Here is a 27,670-nt window from a genome sequence, read left to right as displayed (position 1 = left end):
TTTTGTGTCAACTTATATTGCACGGTTTATTTTTATGTTTCATTGTGAATGTTGTAGAAATGCAATATGGAAAACTATTAAACTAAACTAATAGAAATGGATTTACTAGCTCTGAACACAAGCGTATCAGTTGCTACTCACGTGGAACACAGGACCCAAACTTGTCTGGAAATTCAGAGATCAAATCATCATTTATTCTGTCTTTCATTGGCCCCAAAATGATCACTGGTCGAGAGTAATGAACTATTAAAGAAAAAAAAATAAACAGAGGCATTTAATATAAGGCAGTTATAAGAACCTAAACACTTGAAGTTCAGAAAGTTTCCAGCTGCTGTAATTAAGATGTCATGATCATGACAAAATGGAATGTAAGAGAGTATATAATTCTTTGTGTACAAAAGATTTTAGTAGGAATACAACTATGTACTCACTAGGATACAATGCTGTCATTAACTGAATACAAATTTGGCTGCTGGGTTAAGTAACAGAAAATGTATCTTATTTAAATATAGTTAGTCAGACAATTTAATGTTTTTGTCATCGTCCCAATTTCCATGACAAAAAAAACAAAACAAAACACACACACAAAGCAAACTCAACCCATGACATATTTTGTTTGTTTTCACTCCCTCCCCCCATGCCAATTCCGCCAAGTACACATAGCAAACAGTGATATGTATCCTGTATCATCTACAATTTTTCTAGGTCATTTTTTTTTTAAATTAAGCTGCTCGGCTATAATTCCCCTAAAATCCTAGAAGCAGCCATTAATAAGACAGTTACATAGGACGTTTCACTCATTAGAACAGATTGGTTCATACTGGCCTTTAAGTCACAAATGACAATACAGTGCATAAATCAATCCAGTCCTTAACTATGGGCCAGATATACGAAAAGGTTTTTTTCATCTGTACAGATGTCCTCTGTAGACAGCAGGACAAATCAGGTGCACAAATGAGTGACATCATCTGAGGGCACTGAAACAGAAAGCTTTTTCAGAGCTCAAAAAGACTGTAAAGGCCTTTCTGAAAATGCACAGACCTTTCCAAGTAGCCACTTGCCTTGTCAGTCTCCTCAGTCCTTCTAGAAAACTGACCTTCAATTCAAAGGGAAGGAGGGTGAGATTGTGTTGCTGATTTGTGCTGTTCCCTACAGAGACCACCTGTTACAGGAACAACTTTGCTTTCACTGTGGACAAGCAAAACAAGGTTCAGTCATACACTTGGGGACTTCCAAGCTAAGGGTTACATGGAAATCCATGTTAAGTTGGTTTATATGAGCACCACGTCAACAATAAATTTTAAATTTTCTGATTTTTTAATTTTCAAAACAAAAACCCGTTATTCATATACCAGGTATGAGTATGATAGACCTTCATACCACCAGCGGTCTCTCGGGCATGTCCGCTCCTTGTTTAAACTGCTAACGGGGTCATCTTTAATCATTGGTCTTTACTCAACCTATATTTGCTTTTCCCGCACCGTAACAACGTAATAAAAACGCTCGCGGATTAAATAACCTGTATATGAAACAAAGAATATCCCTAATTCCATTAGCAATGGAGAGTGAACCCGATACCAGAGAAGTTCCTGAGGCAGCTGGGACGTGAAACGTGATCACATCAAAAAAAAAAAAGGAAAAGCAAATATAGGTTGAGTAAAGAACAATGATTAAAGATGACCCCGTTAGCGGTTTAAACAAGGAGCGGACATGCCTGAGAGATTGCGGGGTGGTATGAAGGTCTATCATACTCATAACTGGTATATGGATAACGGGTTTTTGTTTTGAAAATTAAAAAATCAGAAAATTTAAAATTTATTGTTGACGTGGTGCTCATATAAATCAATATTTCAATCGTCAACTCAGAGAAAAAGGAGTATTCATAGTAAATCCCTGTTAAGTGTCATATATTATCTAAGGAGTCTTCGACCTGTATTTAAGTCAGAGGCTGCAGAGTAGAGTGGAGGAATTATATGACTAGCCTTCTTAGAAACGACTAGCCAAGGTTGCCATCTTAATGTGAGACATTTTTTAGGCAGTAATGAGTAGTAAAATGTATGGATGGAAGACCAGATGGCAGCTCTGCATACGTCTATCAAAACACAGTGAAGATATGCTAAGGAAATTGTCATAGCTATGATGTGATGGACCTTCACATTACTTTGAAGATGTTGCCTTGATTGATGATAACCAAAAGAGATGCATGTGGATTTAAATACTCTGAATAATTCTGTGTGATCTGCAAATTGATCACATAACTCTTGGTACTCCTTTCCTGATCATTTATAAATATAGTAAAAAGCACCGGTCCAAGTATAGATCCCTGAGGCACTCCACTGTATATCTTTTTCCACTGAGAAAACTGACCATTTCATCCTACTATCTTTCCTGTCTTTTAACTGGTTTGCAATCCACAAAAAGACATCACCTCTTATCTCATGACCTTTTAGTTTTCTTAGAAACCTCTCATGTGGACTTTGTCAAACGTCTTCTGAAAATCCAAAATCACATCTACTGGTTCACTTTTATCAACGTGTTTTGTTAACCCCTTCAAAAAAACTGTAGCAGATTTGTGAGGCAAGACTTCTCTTTGATAAATCCATGCTGGCTGTATCCTATTAAACCATGTCTGTTTATGTTCTATGATTTTGATCTTTAGAATAGTTCCCATGATTTTTCTGAAAGGTAGCTCATTGGTCTATAGTTCCCAGATCATCCCTGAAGCCCTTTTTAAATATCTGAGTTACACTGGCCACCCTCCAGTCCTCAGGTGCAATGGAAGATTTTAATGATAGCTTAGAAATGCTAGTAATAGGTCTGAAATTTCATTTTTTTAGTTCTTTCAGAACCCTGGGGTGTATGCTCTTCAGTTTGTCAATCTGGCCTTTTTTTTTGTCCATGGGAAGGCTTGAGACACTGCATGCATCGGTCATGCTGATCTGACAGAATCACTTTAAATAAGCAATAGAGACATTTTTTTAGATCTGGTTTGTCAACTGCCATCTTCAAGAGGCCCAATGCTAAATCAAACTCAATTTTGACAGGTCTATAATTTTTTTCTTTTTCTTGAGGAGATACAAATGAAAAATAAAGAAAATTAAAACAAGAGAAAAAGAAAGAAAAATGCCTAAGGAAAAATATTGACGTGTAGCTTTTAGAGAGAGCGCCTAAGAAATGTTCTTTTGCACCAGCAGAAGAAAGAAGACTAAGCAGTGGCTGCAAAAGATAGTCTGCACATGCTCAGAAAGACCTTCTGTTTTCTGAGCCCTGAGAGTGCTTTCTGTCTCAGTGACATTGGATGATATTACCCAAGTGTGTGGCTGATCCTTGTCCTGCTTATCCACGGATGTTTAGTACATTTCAACCCCATGTGAGGTAATGTGCAACATGACTACAAACTACTGCTGTCAGTGCATCAGGAGAATTGCAAGGAAGCTGCTTAAAGAATTTAACAAATAATGAATTAGTAGTAACATTTTTAACTATGTACATACAAGTATTTGTTGCATGCACTTTTGAAATACCACAGATCACAGAGGGTAGAACTTTCTTTTAAATAAGGTATATTCTTAAAGGAGAAACTTCAACAAAATGACCTGTCTTGTGTAAACAATTCTTGTGTAAACCAATAAACAAATTCTTCAGTCTGTCTTCTCATGGAGAATGTGATTTAGTTGTTTACAAAATAACTATTTAATTACAAGGTTAGAATGAGCTTTTTAGAAAGTTAAGCCAAGAAGAAAAAGTATTTGTGCAGAGAAATTTTCTACTTTGAAACAGATTTGAATGTAACTATTCAGCACACAGCATTCTGATTCCCATCTTGTATGTAAATATGATGCATGGATGCTTTTACATATACATTTCAAGGATCAACTCCGTTATTCTTCTGAATAAGTTATGCACAAGCTACAGAAAGTTTAATATACAGACAAACAAGTTGGGTAAAATAGTTTCAGTGTTTTACATACCTTCCTGCTGATTGACTGGTTCATAAGATAAGACATACTCCTCTTGGCCACCTATTAGAATGTTGAAATATAGATTAAGGCATTGTCAACTAAATTATTTAAGGATTATGCTTTATGACATAAAATGATTTACAGTTTCTTAATAGGAAAAGTAAATAAAATGCCAAAGGTCTTACATAAGATTGTGGTGAGTTTTAAAGTTATAAAAAGGAATACTGTTGGAGAGACATTACTTTATTTTCTTTTAGCAGGTTATTACCACTAACAACACAAAAATGTAATAGCTATATTCCTTGTTTAATCCAAACTGATTTACTGTGCATATTTTAAAAATTAGCCATTATGAGTATTGATGAATGGAAGTAAATGCAGGTACACTAAATGCAGGTATGGCACAACTTAAAAACACTAACATGCATTACCAAAATACTGCACACATACACCATCATTCACTGCCACAGGCAGAAAGCTGCTTTCATTTTGCGAACCAGCTACCTGGCCACTAGAAAGCAGCACAATTGGCTACATACAACTGAAATCAGGTTATCATGTTTGGTTTTTGTGAAATATGTCCATATTCCTGCATAAAGATTTAAGGTTTCAAAGAGTCTTCAAATTGCACACAATTCTAAATTAAGGGCCAAAATTGTGAAAAGACCTATTTTCTTGAGGAATTAAAAGTGGAAGAGTGTACTAGTACATTGATGGTGAATTTTGACTGGATATAAATATTGATATCCTGATTTCTTGATTCCAGAAGTCACAAGCAGTGCACACGAGAAAACCATGGCATTTTTATTTATTTTTAACACCAGTAGCCTGATGTTTTTTAAAAAGCTGGTACAAAAGTCTGAAATATACATCAGCGCTTTAACATTCAAATTTACCTTAGTCCTCTAAAATGGCAAATACAGGCTGATATATTAAAGATGTAAACAAAAGGCAGCAGATAATGTCACAGTTTAAAGCTGAAAAGATATTAGGTTATGTAGTATTTCCACTAATATTCATGTCTATAAAAAACTACAAGTGATTATTGCATACTTTTAAATTTAAGTACATATGTGGGTCATGTTAAAACTACCAAATTGGAAATTCTAGGAATACGTAATGTCAACAACTTATCTACCAAGGTTAACACTGATCAATCTGTTACCTATATAAGGACAGTGGCTGAAGGTTTATAATTTCTTTTTCCCCTTTTTATATTTATTGTGGTTCTCTAATTTCACTTTTCAGTTTGGTGTGGGACATATTATATTGAGTGATCCATATTAATAGGGTAATAAATACAGAAAGATTTTTAAAATTATTTCTTGTAAATCATATTATACATTAAACATGCAGTTTTGATTGTTCACATGTCAAACCACACATGCAAATGACTTGCAAAAAAGACAATATATATTTTCTTAACCTCCCTTTCACTACCTGTATGTTCCAAAGTAGTTCAACATTATGCCATTTACAAGGCATGAAGACTAAGTATTTTGTAAAATTTTATTAGAGAAAAAAGTGAAAATTTTACACTGGAATAACGATTACAGATTATTAAACATAACTGATGGCAGAAAGTATATATTGTCATCAATTTGCTTAAAAAAATAAGATGTTAATAGGATAGACCTTTTGAACAACCATACTCATCTGTAATCAAGATTACTTTCATATTAGACAGCAGTAAAGAAAAAAAATTAAACAGGTCATTTTACTAGAATATAACAAAATTGCTTGTAATCTAGAAATAAAAAACCCTGTATTTATATTTTTGCCAAGTCACTTCAACTAATGATATAATTGTCTATAGAATAGTGGAGACTTTGAAAGGACCAATAAAAATATGTTGCGATATATGAACTTTTAAGATCTCACTGGCATCTTTAGATGATTTTAAAGGTTATCATAACTTAAAAAAACTCCTGCTTTCTATGGAAACAATATAGCTACTTCAAAATGGAAAAGATTAGTAAGAAGACTTGGTTGCAAGTTCTGGTTCATTGAAGGTAAAAGTTTAATAAACATACAGGAGCAGTTTTAGAAATTTTGTTGAATAAAATGTAAACAGAACCTAACAATAGTTTATTTGTAATTTTTGTTTTAGTTGTTGTTGAACTATGTGTATATTTGCTGTTTCTCATTTACAGTTTTTGCAGCTAAGCAAGCTATAAATCAAACAATTTAAATAAGTTGTTTTATTGGGGATCAGTTTATGGATAAAACAGGTGCACAAGTCATTCCTTACATAATTCTAGGTCTTTTCCTAAGCTAGAAATCAATTTTTAGTAGACAAAGAATTTATTTCCCTCTGACCCTACTATTTCTTCCTCCTCCCAAACTGGTACTGTAAATCCAACAATGAATATGTAAAACTGAGGCTTCTTTAATCCTTTGGTACTGCCATATTAATCAGGCAGGGTGACATTAACATATTAAGATAAAATAGATATTGATATAATTTAGAGAGTGTTAGAACATAATGCTTTGACAAACTATAGATAACAGTGCAAAGCACATGTTGCTAGAATGTTTGCAGGTAGAAAATGTAAGCTTTGTCAAAACCTTCTAAAATTTCTCTTAATGTTATAAACATCAAATATATATCATGAATGTAAATGTATGAAGTAATAACATAAAAGGTTTATAGATCAAGAATAATTCAGGAAAAATGCTAATTTATAAATATCAATATGGACATTTTGAGTACATTTTCTTAAGACAAGCATAAGTAAGAACCTTTGTACCCTTCTATATTTTTCATATTCTGCTGTCTAAAAAGTGCAAATCAAAATACATTAGTTTGTTTCACTGATCAACACAGCATACTCTAGATTTTCATCATGCAAGAATAAGGAGAAATTACAACTTACCTGATAATTTCCTTTTCTTTAAGGAGGATAGGTGGATCCACAACCAGTGGGTTATGCACCTCTACCAGCAGATGGAGATGGAGCAAAGCTGACATCATAGTATATGTATACTCCTGCACTGACATCAGCCCGTCAGTATTCTCTGCAAAAGCCAACTGTGGACAAACTACCGTAACAAAGGGATTATTAACAGACAACCACGCCAACATTCAGCTAATAGGAAACCACTGAGCTCAGACAAGGAGTACAACACTAGTCTAGTGACTGGATTGACACCAGTAACCCCTGGAACATGCAGCCACGCAGGAGGATAACAACAAATATCTGGCAGCCAGAGGTGGAGGTGAGAGCGGATTATAATTTTCCTGAGGAGGTTGAAACTGGACGAAGGTTTGCCCTTACCTAGCCCAGTCGGGGCCTCCGTTAATTTGTCGGTACGCTGACATCATCGGGGTGGGACGGGCCTGGGAGATATAAGGCCGTCCCCCCGTCCAAAGATCTTGAGGTGGAGGTGAAAGCGGATTATAATTTTCCTGAGGAGGTTGAAACTGGACGAAGGTTTGCCCTTACCTAGCCCAGTCGGGGCCTCCGTTAATTTGTCGGGACGCTGACATCATCGGGGTGGGACGGGCCTGGGAGATATAAGGGCGTCATAGCTGCTGGCGCGCGGCTTTGTATGAATCTGCTCCAAACCACACCTTTCTTAACCGAATGCTCCCTCATCTCTGGTAAGCAATAATTACATTTTCTTTTCTTGAAATTATTTGAAAGAAAACTAGTGAACTCACGCCTCCCTTATTAAAGGACTAATAGAAACATTTCAAACCGCTGTATTGTGTGGGGACTTTGTTTCTAATTTTAAATGCCTCATAGTGTCAGAAAAAGAAGGGCTAAAGAGAAGGTATGCCTTGGAACCTACCTAAACCCTGAAAAATCTGGACCAATGGAAGCACATGTTAGACGAGGAGGAGCTGAATTGGGTGAGCAGTTGCTAGTGCAGGGACCTTCAGAATTGTCTCAAGCTCCATCGCCTGACTCTGACATCTCATTATCCCTGATATTGAGAGTGGTGCCAGCAATCCCTGCCACACTTAGGGCCCCAGAGTCGGAGTCAGATATGCTGCAGGCCGAAGTTGCCAGCAGTTTTGAAGGACCAGGGCCTCCTAAAAGGGGAGAACCAAGTGAGGACGTCGGGAAAGTGAGACATAAGAACATAAGAAAATGCCATACTGGGTCAGACCAAGGGTCCATCAAGCCCAGCATCCTGTTTCCAACAGTGGCCAATCCAGGCCATAAGAGCCTGGCAAGTACCCAAAAACTAAGTCTATTCCATGTTACCATTGCTAATGGCAGTGGCTATTCTCTAAGTGAACTTAATAGCAGGTAATAGACTTCTCCTCCAAGAACTTATCCAATCCTTTTTTAAACACAGCTATATTAACTGCACTAACCACATCCTCCGGCAACAAATTCCAGAGTCTAATTGTGCGTTGAGTAAAAAAGAACTTTCTCCGATTAGTTTTAAATGTGCCCCATGCTAACTTCATGGAGTGCCCCCTAGTCTTTCTACTATCCGAAAGAGTAAATAACCGATTCACATCTACCTGTTCTAGACCTCTCATGATTTTAAACACCTCTATCATATCCCCTCTCAGTCGTCTCTTCTCCTAGCTGAAAAGTCCTAACCTCTTTAGTCTTTCCTCATAGGAGAGTTGTTCCATTCCCCTTATCATTTTGGTAGCCCTTCTCTGTACCTTCTCCATCGCAATTATATCTTTTTTGAGATGCGGCAACCAGAATTGTACACAGTATTCAAGGTGCGGTCTCACCATGGAGCGATACAGAGGCATTATGACATTTTCTGTTTTATTCACCATTCCCTTTCTAATAATTCCCAACATTCTGTTTGCTTTTTTGACTGCTGCAGCACACTGTACCGACGATTTCAATGTGTTATCCACTATGACACCTAGATCTCTTTCTTGGGTTGTAGCACCTAATATGGAACCCAACATTGTGTAATTATAGCATGGGTTATTTTTCCCTATATGCATCACCTTGCACGTATCCACATTAAATTTCATCTGCCATTTGGATGCCCAATTTTCCAGTCTCACAAGGTCTTCCTGCAATTTATCACAATCTGCTTGTGATTTAACTACTCTGAACAATTTTGTGTCATCTGCAAATTTGATTATCTCACTCGTCGTATTTCTTTCCAGATCATTTATAAATATATTGAAAAGTAAGGGTCCCAATACAGATCCCTGAGGCACTCCACTGTCCACTCCCTTCCACTGAGAAAATTGCCCATTTAATCCTACTCTCTGTTTCCTGTCTTTTAGCCAGTTTGCAATCCACGAAAGAACATCGCCACCTATCCCATGACTTTTTACTTTTCCTAGAAGCCTCTCATGAGGAACTTTGTCAAACGCCTTCTGAAAATCCAAGTATACTATATCTACCGGTTCACCTTTATCCACATGTTTATTAACTCCTTCAAAAAAGTGAAGCAGATTTGTGAGGCAAGACTTGCCCTGGGTAAAGCCATGCTGACTTTGTTCCATTAAACCATGTCTTTCTATATGTTCTGTGATTTTGATGTTTAGAACACTTTCCACTATTTTTCCTGGCACTGAAGTCAGGCTAACCGGTCTGTAGTTTCCCGGATCGCCCCTAGAGCCCTTTTTAAATATTGGGGTTACATTTGCTATCCTCCAGTCTTCAGGTACAATGGATGATTTTAATGATAAGTTACAAATTTTTACTAATAGGTCTGAAATTTCATTTTTTAGTTCCTTCAGAACTCTGGGGTGTATGCCATCTGGTCCAGGTGATTTACTACTCTTCAGTTTGTCAATCAGGCCTACCACATCTTCTAGGTTCACTGTGATTTGATTCAGTCCATCTGAATCATTACCCATGAAAACCTTCTCCATTACGGGTACCTCCCCAACATCCTCCTCAGTAAACACTGAAGCAAAGAAATCATTTAATCTTTCCGCGATGGCCTTATCTTCTCTAAGTGCCCCTTTAACCCCTCGATCATCTAACGGTCCAACTGACTCCCTCACAGGTTTTCTGCTTCGGATATATTTAAAAAAGTTTTTACTGTGAGTTTTTGCCTCTACAGCCAACTTCTTTTCAAATTCTCTCTTAGCCTGCTTTATCAATGTCTTACATTTAACTTGCCAATGTTTATGCTTTACCCTATTTTCTTCTGTTGGATCCTTCTTCCAATTTTTGAATGAAGATCTTTTGGCTAAAATAGCTTCTTTCACCTCCCCTTTTAACCATGCTGGTAAATGTTTTGCCTTCTTTCCACCTTTCTTAATGTGTGGAATACATCTGGACTGTGCTTCTAGAATGGTATTTTTTTTAACAATGACCACGCCTCTTGGACATTTTTTACTTTTGTAGCTGCTCCTTTCAGTTTTTTCCTAACAATTTTTCTCATTTTATCAAAGTTTCCCTTTTGAAAGTTTAGCACGAGAGCCTTGGATTTGCACACTGTTCCTCTTCCAGTCATTAAATCAAATTTGATCATATTATGATCACTACTGCCAAGCGGCCCCACCACCGTTACCTCTCTCACCAAGTCCTGTGCTCCACTGAGAATTAGATCTAAAATTGCTCCCTCTCTCGTCGGTTCCTGAACCAATTGCTCCATAAAGCTATCATTTATTCCATCCAGGAACGTTATCTCTCTAGCGTGACCCGAAGATACATTTACCCAGTCTATATTGGGGTAATTGAAGTCTCCCATTATTACTGCACTACCAATTTGGTTAGCTTCCTTAATTTCTCTTAGCATTTCACTGTCCATCTCACCATCTTGACCAGGTGGACGGTAGTATACCCCTATCATTATAGTCTTCCCCAACACACAGGGATTTCTACCCATAAAGATTCAATTTTGTATTTAGTCTCATGCAGGATGTTTATCCCGTTGGACTCTATGCCATCCCGGACATAAAGTGCCACACCTCCTCCCGAGTGCTCCTCTCTGTCATTGCGATATAATTTGTACCCTGGTATAGCACTGTCCCATTGGTTATCCTCTTTCCACCATGTCTCTGAGATGCCAATTAAGTCTATGTCATCATTTACTGCTATACATTCTAATTCTCCCATCTTACTTCTTAGACTTCTGGAATTAGCATACAAACATTTCAAAGTTTGTTTTTTGTTTGTATTTTCATTCTGCTTTTTAATTGATAGGGATAAGTTAGAATTTTTTAGCTCAGGTGAGTTTTTAGTTACAGGCACTTGGACTACTTTTCTAATTATTGGAACCTCACTGTTGGGATGCCCTAATTCTAATGCATCATTAGTATCCTTTAAAGATACCTTTCTCCGAACTGTGCGCTGCTGAGCGACTGTCGGCTTTCCCCTTTGTTCTAGTTTAAAAGCTGCTCTATCTCCTTTTTAAAGGTTAGCGCCAGCAGTCTTGTTCCACCCTGGTGAAGGTGGAGCCCATCCCTTCGGAAGAGACTCCCCCTTCCCCAAAAGGTTCCCCAGTTCCTAACAAACCTGAATCCCTCTTCCTGGCGAGTCTGCTGGCAGTCCAGTGAGGTGGGATATATGATTAATTGCTGGACTTGATTCTTCAACTCCTTCTTACTCATTACAGAAACCTTCTGAATTTACATTAGAATCTTTATGGACTGCATTTGAGAGTTTAGGAAATTTTATAGCTAATAAAATTCCTCCTATAAATGATGATGTACAAAATCATAAAGTAAGATTACTATCAATAGGGAAGGTAATGAAAAGTGTTACGGTGCAGAATACAGAGATTAAAAATCTTATGGATTCAAATAAAGAGTCTCAACAATCTATAATGATGGATAATACAAAAATGTTAAATAAACTGGAAAGTATGGAAAATTCATTAAGAGCAAGGAATCTAAGATTTGTTAATTTTCCCAGATGTATAGAAAGTATTTAGTTGAGATCTTGAAAGTACCAGAAGGAAAAATACCCCTAGTGGTGAGAGCTTTTTATCTCCCACAAGGTAAGACAGTTTTAGAAGGAAAAAAGGAAGGAGGGAATGGAGGAGAAACTCTTGAAATTAATGTAGAGAACCCATTGTTAAATCTGACAGAAATGTTAGAAACGTCAGACTCCACTTTAGCTGAATCTAGTACTATGATAATAACATTTGCACTAGAAACGGATAGGGAATGGGTATTTAAATTATTTTTTTAAATATAGACTGTACAAATTTTTGAACATGCAGGTGAGGATTTATCCCGATGTGTCAAGAATGACAAAAGGAAAAGAAAACAATTTCTGCTTTTAAGATCTCAGGTACAATAAATAGGAGCGAGTTTCCTATTGAAATTTCTATGCAGATGTCAAATTGGATACAAAGAGTCAACCTATCTCTTCTTCCTTCCAGAACAGTTAGTTAATTTCCTGTCTGATAAAGATAGAGTAAAAGAGGGTGTAAAGGAATACAATTTCTAGCTAGACCCAAGAACCCCCTAAATACACTGATACTATCTCTCACAAAGAAATATTCTCCTCCCAGCTGTTTGAAAGGTAATGTTTATCAATTATAGTTAACTATTAGAATGTGGATCCTTTAATACGTTTTTAGTATAGGGGACCTCAATATTCTGAAGTATTGTGTTGTGATTGGGATATGATAGGGTTATGATTAATCCGATGATGTAATAACTATGTAAAATTGATATTGATACTTCAGAGTTTCTATGTCAAGATTGCTTTCTTGGTATGCAAGATTATTAAAACCTTAACAAAAAAAATAAAATCTGGCAGCCGAGGCCGGGAAGGTGGATCCACCTATCCTCAAAGAAAAGGAAATTATCAAGTAAGTTATAATTTCTCCTTTCTTAGCATTCAGATAGGTGGATCCATGACCTATGGGATGTACCAAGGCTACTCATGAACAGGGTGGAAAGCTGCCACGGACCGATCAATACCGCAGCTGTGCCTTCCTGGGCCTGCACATCTAGGTGGTAATGCTTGGAAAAGGTAAGGAGGTCCATGTCACAGCTCGTCAAATCTCGACAGGAGACAACAATCTAATCCCTGCCCATGACACTGCCTGAGCCCTAGTGAAATGAGCCCTAAACTGACTAGGCAATGGCTGTTCAGCATCCACATACGCGGCAGTGACTACCTCCTTAATCCAGTGGACTAAGGTAGCCCACAATGCCAGCTCACCATGTTTACTCCTACCATGGAGTATAAGCAGCCGATCTGTCTTCCTGAGAGGTTCAGAAACTTCTAAATACCTCAAGATATACCTCTTGACATCCAAGGAACGTGACAAGTGATATTTATCCACATCTCTCTCCTTATCTAGAGTCAGCAGGGAAATTGACTGATTCAAGTGAAAATCCAAGACCACCTTTGGCAAAACAGATGGAACAGTAAGGAACTGTTTTGCCCCTGGAGTCACTCACAGAAATGGTTCCCTGCAAGACAATGCCTGCAGTTCGGAGTCTAAGCGCAGAACAAATTGCCACAAGAAACACCATTTCAATGTAAGTAACCTCAAGGAAAGGCTGTGCAGTGCCCGCCTGGAAATCCAAAACCAGATTAAGACTCCACAAGGGTACTAGCAACTGCAGGAGAGGACGAAAATGCTTCACCCTTTCTAAGAAACGAGCCACATCTGGATGAGCCGACAAGGGTCCACAATTTACTTGACTTTGGAAACAGGCAAGAGCCAGCAACTGTACTTTCAATGAATTAAGGGCCAACCCTTTTCTCAATCCACCCTGCAAAAATTCCAAAATGAGTGGAATCTTAACCAAATGAGGGAGAACCTCTCGATCCTCACACCAAGCCTCAACCACTCGCCAAGCCCACACACAGGCTAAGTAAGTGGAGAACTTTCTCTCTCAAAGGTGGCAATCATCGCAGTGGAATATCCAACACTTTGGCCATACCGTAAGAAAAAATCGAGTCAGATCTTTATGAAGAATAGGCCCCTGCCGTAGCAGATTCTTGTGAACCAGTAATCTGATAGGAGGGTCCACCAGGAGCCTCTGCAGATCTGTATACCATGGCCTCCTGGGCCAATCTGGTGGACTCAGAAGCACAATCCCCATCTGACTCTTTCCTCAATCAGTCTGCCCAACATGGCCCGCAGGGAAAAGGCATATAGGAGTTTGCCCACCGGCCACTCCTGCATGAAGGCATCGATGCCCAAGGACTTTTGATGTCTCCTGTGACAGAAGAAATGAGGAACCTTCGCATTGCAAGATGTCACCAGCAGGTCTAGAAACAAGAGGCCCCAGCGATTCACTATGAACTGGAATGCCTCGTTTGACAATTCCACATCTCCTGGATCCAAACTGTCTGCTGAGAAAGTCAGCTCTTACATTGTCTTTTCTTGCAATGTGAGGCTGAGACCTCCTGAAGATGCATTTCCGCCCATTCCATGAGTTGGGCTATTTCCTGTGACACAAGCTGGCTCTTGGTTCCTCCCTGGCAATTGATGCAAGCCACTGTCGTTGCATTGTCTGACATTATCCAGATCACTCGACCCTGCAATTGGTTGACAAATTGTAAGCATGCCAACTGGACGGTCCGAGCTTCCAGCCGATTGATCCACCGAAGAGATTCTTCTGTACTCCAGCGCCCATGTGCCATCAATGCCTGACAGTGGGCCCACCAAACTTGGAGGCTTGCATCCTTCGTGAGACTAACCATCTGGTGATCTTAAGGAAACCTCTTTTCTTAGATGGTCCACTTGCAACCACCACTGCAGCTGTATGCTGATCCCCACCAGCAGGTGAAGACATATCAAATAGTCTTGAGACTGGGCACTTCAATGAGCCAGCAGAGTGTGCTGAAGAGGACGCATATGAGCCCTTGCCCACGGAACCACTTCTAGGGTGGCCGCCATCCAACCGAGCACCTGAAGAGAAGACTACACTGTCAGGCATATTGTTTCTGTCAATGGTCGCACCTGCTCCATCAGTTTCTGAATGTGGCCCTCCAGCAGGAATATTCTCCCTTGCTTCATGTCGAACCGAACACTGAGATACTCCAGTGTCTGGGATGGCTGAAGATTGCTCTTGGCCAGGTTCACCACCCAACCTAGTTCCTATAGCAAGGAGATCAGCTTGCATTACACCCGAAGACTCTCTTCCAGACTCTTGGCCAAAATCAGCCGATCATCGAATTACGGGTGAACCAGAATGCCATAATCTCTCAACACTGCTGCAACCACCACCATAACTTTGGAAAAGGTTCTGGGTGCAGTGGCCAGTCAAAAAGGCAGCGCTCAAAACTGATAATGTTGCCCCAAAACAGCAAAACGCAGAAACTATTGATTCTCTAGGCAGATGAGAATATGAAGGTATGCCTCTGACAAATCCATGGATGCCAGAAACTCCCCCGACTGTACTACTGTTTCCATGCAAAAATGAGTCACCTGCAAATGACTCCCTTGAGATCTAGGATGGGGCAGAAGAAGGCTTCCTTCTTGGGCACAATGAAATAAATGGAATATTGGTCCATATTTTCTTGAGCCCTGGGCACTGGAACTACAGCCCACAAGCAGACGAGCCCTGACAACGTACACTTCACTGCTTGTCTCTTCTGCAGAAAGTTGCAGGGAGACACCATGAAGATGTCCCGAAGAACACTGAGAAACTCCAGAGCGTAACCATCTCTTATTCTCCAGAACCCACTGATCTGACGTGATCTCGACCCACCTCTGATAAATAGAGAGGCGACCCCCTAGCTTTTGTCCCCGGGGGTGGGTCGGCACACCTTCATTGCGAGGCTCGAGGGGCACCACTACCCGAGCCTGCACCCCTTCTGGGCTGCCTGGTATGAAAGGACTGAGACCAAGCCAAAAGAAGAGACCTCTGGGAAGCTGCTCCTCTGTAGGGTCAAAAGCATCTGAAAACCCTAGTACGAACTCTCGTGTCAAAGGAGTGTGGCATCTGTTTCTTAACCTCTGGAAAAAAGGTGGCTGGTGTTCCATCATTGCCATGGAATTCACACCAGATTCATAGACTTCTTGAGAGAGAAGTCGATGAGTCTGGCCTCACAAATCTGCCTCACATATCTGCTTCACTTTTTTGAAGGAGTTAATAAACACGTGGATAAAGGTGAACCAGTAGATGTAGTGTACTTGGATTTTCAGAAGGCGTTTGATAAAGTTCCTCATGAGAGGCTTCTAGGAAAAAGTAAAAAGTCATGGTATAGGTGGTGATGTCCTTTCGTGGATTACAAACTGGCTAAAAGACAGGAAACAGAGAGTAGGATTAAATGGACAATTTTCTGAGTGGAAGGGAGTGGGCAGTGGAGTGCCTCAGGGATCTGTATTGGGACCCTTATTTTTCAATATATTTATAAATAATCTGGAAAGAAATATGACGAGTGAGGTAATCAAATTTGCAGATGATACAAAATTGTGCAGAGTAGTTAAATCACAAGCAGATTATGATATATTGCAGGAAGACCTTGTGAGACTGGAAAGTTGGGCATCGAAATGGCAGATGAAATTTAATGTGGATAAGTGCAAGGTGATGCATATAGGGGAAAACAACCCATGCTATAGTTACACAATGTTAGGTTCCATATTAGGTGCTACCACCCAAGAAAGAGATCTAGGCGTCATAGTGGATAACACATTGAAATCGTCTGTTCAGTGTGTTGTGGCAGTCAAAAAAACAAACAGAATGTTGGGAATTATTATGAAGGGAATGGTGAATAAAACGGAAAATGTCATAATGCCTCTGTATCGCTCCATGGTGAGACCACACCTTGAATACTGTGTACAATTCTGGTCGCCGCATCTCAAAAAAGATATAATTGCGATGGAGAAGGTACGGAGAAGGGCGACCAAAATGATAAAGGGAATGGAACAGCTCCCATATGAGGAAAGACTAAAGAGGTTAGGACTTTTCAGCTTGGAGAAGAGACGGCTGAGGGGGGATATGATAGAGGTATTTAAAATCATGAGAGGTCTAGAATGGGTAGATGTGAATCGGTTATTTAGTCTTTCAGATAATAGAAAGACTAGGGGGCACTCCATGAAGTTAGCATATGGCAAATTTAAGACTAATTGGAGAAAGTTCTTCTTCACTCAACGCACAATTAAACTCTGGAATTTGTTGCCAGAGGACGTGGTTAGTTCAGCTAGTATAGCTGTGTTTAAAAAAGGATTGGATAAGTTCTTGGAGAAGTCCATTATCTGCAATTAAGTTGACTTAGAAAATAGCCACTGCTATTACTAGCAACGGTAACATGAAATATATAAGCCCCCTAATTTTTCACCCATCCAACTCTCCCTATGTAAATAGCTCCCATTTCCTCCCCCCTCCCCCTTTTCTATTTTAACTATTGCCTCGGGCTCCCTGTTAGAGCCCCTCTAACTCTTGTTCCTGCTGGTTCTCCATCCCCATCTCCCCGTTCGATGTACTTTCTACCTGCTGTTATAATGTAAACCGATATGATGTGTATTTTAATGTCGGTATAGAAAACTGTTAAATAAATAAATAAATAAATAAATAAATAAATAGACTTCGTTTTTGGGTACTTGCCAGGTTCTTATGACCTGGATTGGCCACTGTTGGAAACAGGATGCTGGGCTTGATGGACCCTTGGTCTGACCCAGTATGGCATGTTTTTATGTTCTTAAGAGAGAGCCACCAGGGAGCAACAAGAAGCTATCTGCAAATTCATTGCCACTGCTTCAAAAGCCTGCTTAAAGATGGCCTCAATTCTTCTATCTTGTGCATCCTTCAATGCCACTCCCCCTTCTACGGTGATAGTTATCTGCTTGGTGACTCCACACACAAGCGTATTCACTTTTGGAAAGTGCAACTGCTCTCTCGCAGCCGGATCCAAGCGGTACAGCTCTTCCAAGGTTCATCCCCCTTTAAAATTAGCTTCCGGAGGGGAGGTGGGGGGGTGAAGGGGGTTTCTGATAAACATTAAATTGATACGAAATGTACTTTTAGGAACGGGTACAGTTTATCCTTCTTGCTTTTCTTACATTGGGGATATCTGATAATTGCAGGACTTTGGAGGATATTTTATTTTGTGTTCTCTGTTTCATTTCATTGTGATATGGTTCTTCAGTGTAATAATTTTGGTCTATGTACTCCAAGCTATTTTAATGCTGTTGTATCTTAATAAAATATTCAATAAAAAAAAAATTAGCTTCCGGGGCGTCCCAGTGAAGATCAATCAATTCTTGAATAGCCTCCATAATAGGGAAGAAACAAGAGGCTTTACGCAAAGAAATAAAAATGGGATCTTTCTTTGGCTCAGACATTGAATCAGCCCGTACCCCCAGCATCTTCAGTGTCTGGGAAATCAGAGGTGGTAACTTCAGTCTCAGAGGAATTTCCCCATCCTCCAGGGAGTAAGGATCGGCTTCATCATCCGTGCCATCCAGGTCCCTACCCAAGAAAAGGCAGAGGGGTCCATGCCAAAACCAGGGGGCATCGGTCCTGTGTCCACTGAACTACCTCCCCCCACTGATGAACAAGTTAGGAGAGCCCCATTTCCAGGCAAAACATTTGGCAGCTTTTTTTCCATTCCTGCATCTTGCTGGGAAGGACCAGGCGTAGCAAAATCAGACAGAGACAAGTCTTCCTGAGCCTCCAAACAGTAATGACACAAGTTAGAGGGAACGCCAGGCTGAGATGCCTGAATATGACAAAGAGCACAAAGAGTAAGGTGCTTAGGTTTCTTTTCTATCAGTGCCATAGTCATTTGACAGCACGCTCAAAACAGGTGTCTGAGAAGTGTGCGCCCAGCTGTGCTTGCAATAGGTGCTTGCAAAAAAATAGGTGCTCTGAAGTGCGCCACTGTGCATTCAACTAGATGCCTCTACGCGTACAACTGAGCACCCAGGTAGGTGGCCCTATGCACCCCAGACACACAACTAGATGCATAGCTGAGCATGCAAGCATAAACAGAGGTACCTGAAGAGGGCAGCTTTATGTGCAGAGAAAAAGCATGCAAACACTGCTGCGGCCTACCAAGTGGCAAAAAATGTAAGCCTGAGAGTGGGGCCTAGCCCAGAAAGCTGCTCAACCTCCAAGCTGCTTGAGTCCCTCAAGCTCCCTTGGAGGTGGGAACGGACATTGGATCAGTGTGCCGAGCACAGAGACCGGATTGGGGGGGGGGGGGGAGGAATCCCTAAAATCAACTCCCCCTTTTTTTAATATATATATTTTAATTACTCTTTACCTGAGTTCAGCCTGTCCTAGCCAAGTACAGAGTTGGCTCTGGCTGCGGGGAGAGAGAGCACATACCTTCACTGCCACCTTCACCGCCACGCTTGGCTTCCTGCACCCGCTTGCCTTTTAGCTGTTTTTTTTTTTTTTTTTTTTGTTACAGCTAAGTCCATGCTGGCAAAAACCAGCTACCAGACGAAGGCCATCTTGGGGAAGGCTCCAACTTCACCTCAGGAAACTCGACTAAGGGAGTGACCATAAGGTATCACCATAGGAGAGCAGGGCTATAAACTTTTCTTTTCTCCTTTTATAAAAAAACTTCATGCAACCCCAGTAGGGATATGCATGTCCACCATTTGCTGGAGACGGAAAATACTGGTGGGATGATGTCAGTGCATGGGTATATATTTATTTATATTCCACTTTTTGGCACTTATAAATATATACCGTGATGTCAGCTTTGCTCCTCCATCTGCTGGTAGAGGTGCATAACCCACTGGTCGTGGATACACCTATCTGAATGCCAACAAATAGAAATATTACAAAAGCAAATAGAAAAAAAACAAAAATTCTTGATTGCATAAGTCTTCACCGTCCTTGATTCAGTACTTGCTGAAACTCCTTTTGCAGCTTTAAAGCCATGAGTTATTTAGGATGAGTGTCTACAAATTTTGCACAATGGAATGGTGAAGTTTTTGCCTATTCTTTTTGGCAGACTTGCTCAAGCTTTTTCAGGTTGGCCAGGGATTGTCTGTAGACTAAATAAGTCTTGCCATAGATTTTCTATTGGATTCAGGTCTGGGCTTTGACTGGGCCACTCAAAGATAATCATTTTCTTCTAGTTGAACACTCCATTGTTGCTTATGCTTTGCGCTTAGGATCAGTCTCCTGTTGAAAGTGAATCTTCTTCACAGTCCCAGGTCTCCGGGCAGACTGGAAAGTGCAGTTGCTTACCTGTAACAGATGTTCTCCTAGGACAGCAGGATTTTAGTCCTTACATGTGGGTGACATCATCCAATGGAGCCCAGCATGGAAAACGTTTTTCAAAGTTTCTAGAAACTTTGACTGGCACACTGAGCATGCTCAGCCTGCTATCTATGCGTCCACGCGAGGTCCACCTTCAGTCTCATAATATAGCAAAATACGAGCGAGAAAAAACAACATAACAAACCGAAGGTGAACCCAACATCGTGGGGAGGCGGCAGGGATTCCTGAGGACTAACATCCTGCTGTCCTAGGAGAACACCTGTTACAGGTGAGCAACTGCGCTTTCTCCTAGGACAAGCAGGATGGTAGCCCTCACATGTGCGTGATTACAGAGCTCCAGACTGCTCCATTCAACCAGAGAGACCCACAGTAGCTGAACAAGGTGCCAATGGGCACAACACAACTGCGGCGCTGTGGGGAACAGGAGCGGTCTGGTCCCAGAGAGAGCACGATGAAAGTTAGTTGGGTTCAGGACTGGAATAGATTGTGCAAGACAGACTGGCCAAAAGCGCTGTCCTGGCGACTATCCCTGTTGAGGCAGTAGTGAGCCGCGAAAGGGTGGAGAGAACTCCAAGTCACAGCCCTGCAAATTTCGGCGACAGGGACCGCACGCAGATTGGCCACTGACGCCGCCATAGCCCGCACAGAGTGAGCCTTAACCCTGCCAACCAACTGGAGAGGCCTGCCTGCTCGTAGCAGAAGGCCATGCAATCCGCTAGCCAGCTGGATAGGGTCTGCTTCCCCACTGCTGCTCCCAGCATATTGGTGTCAAAAGACACAAAGAGCTGGGTGGACTGTCTATGACTCGCTGTATGATCGAAGTAGAAAATGCGCGCCCACTTGTAGACCAGGATGTGGAGAACATGTTCTCCTGGGTGAGAATAAGGGAAGGATGACTGATTGATTGATGTGAAAAGCAGTCACCACCTTCGGCAGAAATTTTGGATGCGTGTGCAGTACCACACGATCATGGAAGAATTTTGTGTAGGGAGCATAACTGACCAGGGCTTGGATCTCACTGACCCTGCGAGTGGAAGTGATCGCCAGCAGGAACATAACTTTCCAGGTGAGGAACTTCAGGACACAGGATTTGAGAGGCTCAGACAGATGCTGCATGAGCCTCACCAGGACAACGTTGAGATCCCATGGGGTTGCTGGCAGGCGAAGCAGAGACTTCGGTTAAACCAATCCCAACATAAAACGCCCGACCAGTGGCTGGACTGAAATGGGCGCCCTGGCAACACCCTGGTTGTAGGTGCTGAGCACGCTGAGGTGTACTTGGACCGAGCTGGTTTGGTGGCCAGACTCAGACAGGTGCCAAAGGTAATCCAGCAGGCAGGGGAGTGGACAGGAGAAAGGGTCCAGTCCATGGACGCCGTACCAGGTGAAGAAATGCTTCCACTTTGAGCTGTAAGATTTTCAGGTGGAAGGTTTCTGGGATTCAATCAAGACCCTGGAGACACCATCTGAGAGCTGTAAGGGCTGGAGGATCATACACAACATCCATGCTGAGGGCCAGGGCCCGGAGGTTCAGGTGGCGCAAGATGCCCTGGTTCTGTGATAGGAGGTCAGGAGCCATTCCCAGCAGAACCGGTGCGCTCATGGTCAGGTCCTGGAGTAGAGGAAACCATACCTGCCTTGGCCAGGAGGATGCCACCAGGATCATGGTTCCCCCGTCCTCTTGCAGGTTCATCAGAGTCTTTAAGAGGAGCGGTATAGGGGGGTACGCGTACATGAGACCTTGCCTCCAGTGAAGGGAGAACTCGTCGCAGGCCAGATGGTCCTTCCTCGGAATCAGGGAGCAGAACATGCTCACCTTGTGATTGTGGGGAGAGGCTAACAGGTCCATGTCCGGTGTGCCCCAGCGACGGAATAAGTCGGCTGTCATCGCCAGGTTCAGGGACCACTCGTGTGGCTGAAAGGATCGGCTGAGGTGGTCCGCCGGCGTATTCAGGTGACCCGGCAGGTAGGTGGCCTGTAGATACATCCCCTCTAGAAAGGGCCCAATCCCAGACCTGTTTCGCTTCCTGGAAGAGAGGGAAGGAGCTCGTGCCACCCTGCTTGTTGATGTACCACATCGCCACCTGGTTGTCCGTTCTGAGGAGGATGATCTTTGGAGGATAGCCTGTCCTGCAAGGCGCACAAGGCATACCGGATTGCCCACAGCTCCAGGAAGTTTATCTGGCAGCGGGCCTCGGCCGGTCAAAAGGTCCTGGGTATGCAGGCCATCCGTGTGGGCACCCCACCCCTGAGGTGAGGCATTGGTGGTGAGGGTCATCTAGGACAGTGCGGGCTGGAATAGGAGCCTGGTTTCCAGATTGGGCAGGGCCTCCCACCAGGTCAGGGGGAGGCAAAGAGGGTCCGTGACCGTCACCTCCAGATTCTGGGATGCCTGTTGTCATTGGGACCGCAAGACCCACTGAAGGTCCCTCATGCAGAGGCGGGCCAAGGGGGTCACATGGACAGAGGCCGCCATATGGCCCAGAAGGCGGAGCAGTAGACAGGCTGGCACCCTCTTTCTGTTGTGAATGAGGGTAGCCAGTGAGGAGAGGGCAACCGCTCAATCCTTGGGCAGAAAAGCCTTTGCTTGTGCTATATCCAACTTGGCGCCGATAAAGTCCAACCGTGGAGACAGACTGAGGTGTGACTTGGGGAAGTTGATAACGAATCCCAATATCTGTAAGGTCTTAACCGTCAAGGCCAGTGCATTCAGGACCCCGCTCCAGATCAGCCAATTGTCCAGGTACGGAAAGACATGGCCGAGCGATGCCTGAGGTAGGCAGCCAACACTACCAAGCATTTCATGAAGACTTGTGGGGCTGAAACCAGTCCAATGGGCAGAACTTTGTACTGAAAATGTGCCATCCCCACCAGAAAGCGGAGGTACTTCCTGTGGTTGGGGACAATTGTAATATGGACGTAAGCCTCTAAGTTGAGGAGCAGAGCCAGTCTCCTCTTTGGAGGAGCAGGATCAGCATGCCCAGAGAGAACATTTTGAATTTTTCTCTTTTGAGAAATTGGTTTAATGCCCTGAGGTCGAAGATGGGGGTGCAAGCTACCATTCCTCTTTGGAATGAGGAAGTACGTCGAGTAGAAGCTGTGGCCCCACTGCTCGGAGGGGACCGGTTCTACCACGTCCGCCACTAGAAGGGTGGAAAGTACTGATTGAAGGATGACCTGTTGGGTGGGCGTACCCCACGATGGACATGGGGGAGTGGTCCCTGGGAGCCTGCTGAAGTTCAGAGGGTAGCTCTGGTGGACAATGTAGAGGACCCAATGGTCCGAAGTGATTGCTTCCCAAGGGCGGGCGAAGCAAAGAAGCCTGTCACCGACTGGGGGATCGACTGCCAGGGGAACCAGCGTTTGACTCGTGCCCCCTTGCCGCCAGTCAAAAGCCAGCAGCCAGGGCCTGTTGGGGGGCTGGTTGGACCCTTGGAACTCACTGCTGCTGGCCACAACCTCTGGGGCTGGACTGAGACGGGCGGGCACGGGCAGCTGGAGGAAAATACTTCTTCAGCTGGAAGAAGGGCTTACGAGAGCCTGTCCTGGAGGACTTCCTTGCAATTGAGGGGCCTTCAGAGGGGCTGGTGGAGAGTTGCTGAAGAGTATCATGTTGATCTTTCAGCTGCGCTATGACCTCCTTCACCTTATCCCCAAACAGTTTCTCACCTGTACAGGAGAGGTCCGCAAGCCTGTCCTGAACACCTGGTCAGAGACCGGAGGCCCAGAGCCAAGCTGTCTGCCGCTGACGCCACCAGTGGCTAGGCGGACTGCGGTCTCTAAAATGTCATAGGTAGACCCGATCTCATGTCTACCTACCTCAAGCCCCAGCGTGGCAATGGCTGCAAGGGACGTTTGCTGTTGCTGGGGAAGGCCCTCTGCAAACTCTTACACCTGTTTCCACAGGTTGCGGTTGTATTGGGTCATGTGTAGCTGGTAGGCTGCAATACAGGAAACCAGCATAGCCACCTGGAACATTTTCCTCCCTATGCCATCGAGCTTCCTGTGTTTGTGCCCCGGAGGGGCAGAAGCGTGTGTTCGGGAGTGTCTGGCCTTCTTAAGCGCGGACTTCACCACCGACGACTAGTGGGGTAGGTGTCGCCGTTCAAAGCCCATGGCTTGCTGAACCAGATAAGTCGCATCAGCCTTCCTGTTTATCGGGGAAACAAACACCGGGTGTTCCCACATACGAAAGAGGAACTCCTTAAAGATAAGACCATAAGAACATGCCACACTGGGTCAGACCAAAGGTCCACCAAGCCCAGCATCCTGTTTCCAACAGTGGCCAATCCAGGCCATAAGAATCTGGCAAGTACCCAAAAACTAAGTCTATTCCATGCTATTGTTGCTAGTAATAGCAGTGGCTATGGACTGGCACTGCCACAATCTCCTTTGGAGCATCGATGAACTGGAGGACCTCCAGCATCTTGTGACGAGTATTTTCCTCCAACAGGAGCTGGAAGGAGATGGCCTCTGCCATGGCCCTTACAAAGCTGGCAAATGACAAGTCTTCGGGCGGAGATCGACGCTGCTCCTCTGGAGGGGAAGGCTCTGAGAGGGGGTTGTCAGAAAACTCGGAGGACGAGTCTGAGAAGTCATTACCCCACAGGACCATAGGGACCTTCCTTTTCACTAGGGCCCAGATGCCAAGGGCAGAGACCAGGAGGAACAGTAGGCCTGGGCAACGAAGGACGTGGGGGCACCGGCGGCATTGACAAGGGGGGCATCGGCCATGGTACACCGGGAGGAACCGACAGCAGCCCGGGGAACTGCGGGCATGGGCATCCGGTCCCTGAGGCCTCATCCTCCGCAGAGGACCTGGGAATCAGGATCGCTCCTGGTGGAGGGCGTCTATGGCCGAGGAAGCAATGGAGGCCTCTTGGGCACCGGTTGCATTGGTAGGGCACCAAGAAAGATGTCCAGACGCTCCAGCAGGGGCGCCAACATCGAAGGCGGAGGTTTGGGCACCGGTATGAGGGCCGGTGGCACTGGCAGCTCAACACACTGTAGCGCTTTGAGCACCTCGGATTGCACCCTGCGGTCCAACTCCTCCTGAAAGTCCTGGGTAGTAAGGACTGATGGAGGGGGGACGACGAGGCATCATTGGCACATCCTTGGAAGGTTCACGAGGAGGCATGGCACCCAGCACCATTGCCGATGGAGAACGCCTCAGGAATGAGGGGGTCTCCGGTGGTCGGTGCCGCCTCAATGGTGGCTCGACAGCTGCTGATGCCGCTCCAGAACTGGACCGGTGGGACCGTGACTTGTGTCGATGCTTCCTGGATTTCCGGTGCTCAGCCCAGTCTTTCCCCGGCACTGAGGAGGACAATGACCCTGAGGGTAGGGGGAGGGGAGAGACCACCAAGGATCGATCTCCCTCTCCCTGTCCTTAGGGGTACTGGAGAGTGGGACCGTCAGGGGAAGAGATGGGGATAGTTCTTCGCGGTCCTTGGGCATGCAGGATAACGAAGCCGAAGTGGAGGGTTTTGGAGAGCCAAATATCTTCTCCATTTTATCCTGGCACGCACAACGCCCTTTAGGGGTCATTTGGTCACACAAACGACACCCCTGGATGTCATGCAAGGCCCCCAGGCAAAGGATACACATCTCATGCAGATCCATGATAAACATGGTCCGCGGGCACTGGGGCACCGTCGAAAACCTGACACCGCCATCGAAAAAGGCCGGCACGCGGTTGATGACTGATGGGCACTATAGTGCGGGAGTCAAGAATAGACCACGAATAACGAAGGCAAAAGCCAAGGGTACCTACCGAATGGAGGAACAGAATGCGAAGCAGGACTCCTCGCAGAAAAACCCCCCGAAAAGACAGAACACACTTTTGAGGATTTGGAGCTCCACCAACCTCGAGGCTACTGCACTGTGGAAAAGAAGAGACTGAAGGTGGACCTCGCATGGACGCGCGGATAGCAGCAGGCTGAGCATGCTCAGTCTGCCAGTCAAAGTTTCAAACTAGCCACCATAGATTTAGGAATATATAAGGAAATCACGTGAAACAGCAGGACATTCACTTTCCAATACTCCCTGAAAAAGGACGGATAGTTTGAAACATGGCCATGTTGGTAGGAAAGTATCCTGTTTTTTGTTTGATTCAATTAATTGTGCCGCACCATTTATAGAGACCTATGACTGCTTCTTAGGAGTTTGCAATTTTAGACTCCTTCATAAAAATATAGAGCACTTTGAGCACTCTAATATAAAAAAAAATATATGTGGGCAGGAGAGTGGCGGTTAATGATTACATACACTGCATAAACGTTACTGAAGGGTAATGTAATCATATGAAACCAACGCCCCTTCCCGAAACATTTATGCATAGTGAATTGCTCTAACATTTAGCTTGAAGGGTACCATCAAAAAGGGAGAGCGATTTGTTGTCTTTTTAGGAATTTTGAAAATTTAAATAAGTTTTGTTTAGGGAAGTGATTATATATTCTTGTGGATTTCTATTTAACTTAAGGCAATTTTTTTGAACTGGAGCTAATTTGGGTTTACTATGACAAAGGTGTGAAGATTTATACAATCAAGTTTTTTTTTAATTCTTACAGTAATTACTTTAGAAATATTTCTATAATTGTTCTTTCATGATTAAAATTGAGTGTGCTGCGCAGATCAGTGAAATAAACTCCCACCTTAAAGTATTATGATTTTTTTTTTTAAGACAAAATGTGAAAAATGTACAAGAGTAAAGAATTTTACAAGGTACTACACATGAAATTTTAAGGGCATAAATGTTTGAAGACACAGAGAACAGATTTTCAATAGTATAAGAGATTTAAATGTCCATTTGAAAATTAGAGTTGATACCTACATCAGATGTCCAGTAAGATATTTATATCACTTATACTTAAAGATCTAAGGCGCCTATATATCAAACTTCAATAACACATTAATGCACACTGTTAGTAAATAGTCCCCATTAATCTCAGTGGGCCTATTTATTAACAACAAGCATTAACACATTATCACAATTTGATAAATAGGCCCCATAGTTAATGAAAATTAGCTCAGCGCTCTCAACTGTAAGACTGTGCATCTAGACCAGCCATTATTTTTAGATGTCTGCATTTAGCTATCTAATTTGCTGCTTTTAAAATTTATTAGATATCAATGCCCAACTGGTATGAAGGCTTTTCCAACATGTTGCTCTTCCTAGAATGTTAACTAATGCTCTTTGGTATACTATATATTAAACATATGAAAACAAAAAAACACCAACAAAAATGCATTAATTTGGGGGTTAAATGAAAAAAACAAGGAACTTAAAACACTTACGGTAACTACTTTCACTATCACTGGCATTAGAGGTTACATGTTCTGAAATTGCAACATAATGAAAATATGAGGGAAAACATTAAAACAAGTTCAAAACAAGAGAAATTAACAAAAATAAATTGAAAAGAAGATCACAGTCATTAAAAAGGCATCATGGATTTCAGGGACTCTAATTCCAGATGTATATTCATGCCAATGCTTTCTTAAAAGTCAATATAAACATTCTTTTGTATACACTGATCATTATTATAGAGGCTGTCCATCCAGAAAGCAAAATTGATTGGTTTCTGTTTCCAATATCCCACTGCAAAATCCAGGTAAGTTCTCTGAATACAGCAGCTCAGTAGTCAGACTAGTGGGT

The 27,670-nt window shown here is 42.9% G+C and overlaps 1 protein-coding gene across 17 annotated transcripts in view; it reads right to left on the bottom strand.

Annotated features, from left to right (window-relative positions):
* Positions 1 to 27,670, bottom strand: part of DLG1 (discs large MAGUK scaffold protein 1) — an 890,153-nt gene that overhangs the window by 115,718 nt on the left and 746,765 nt on the right. For 14 of the 17 annotated variants that reach the window (XM_029615884.1, XM_029615886.1, XM_029615890.1 and 11 more), the window contains 3 exons: positions 27,310 to 27,351; positions 3,972 to 4,022; positions 142 to 243 (listed from right to left, as the gene is read on the bottom strand). In XM_029615884.1, the coding sequence (XP_029471744.1) occupies positions 142 to 243; positions 3,972 to 4,022; positions 27,310 to 27,351 (195 nt within the window). The remainder of the gene's footprint in view (positions 1 to 141; positions 244 to 3,971; positions 4,023 to 27,309; positions 27,352 to 27,670) is intronic. The other 3 variants (XM_029615888.1, XM_029615889.1, XM_029615900.1) reach the window with 1 other exon arrangement.

This window comes from Rhinatrema bivittatum, chromosome 9 (genome assembly GCF_901001135.1).
Source record: "Rhinatrema bivittatum chromosome 9, aRhiBiv1.1, whole genome shotgun sequence".
In the NCBI taxonomy this organism is placed as follows: domain Eukaryota; kingdom Metazoa; phylum Chordata; class Amphibia; order Gymnophiona; family Rhinatrematidae; genus Rhinatrema; species Rhinatrema bivittatum.
The sequence above is the reverse complement of the archived record's forward strand: the minus strand, read 5'-3'. Positions and strand labels throughout refer to the sequence as shown.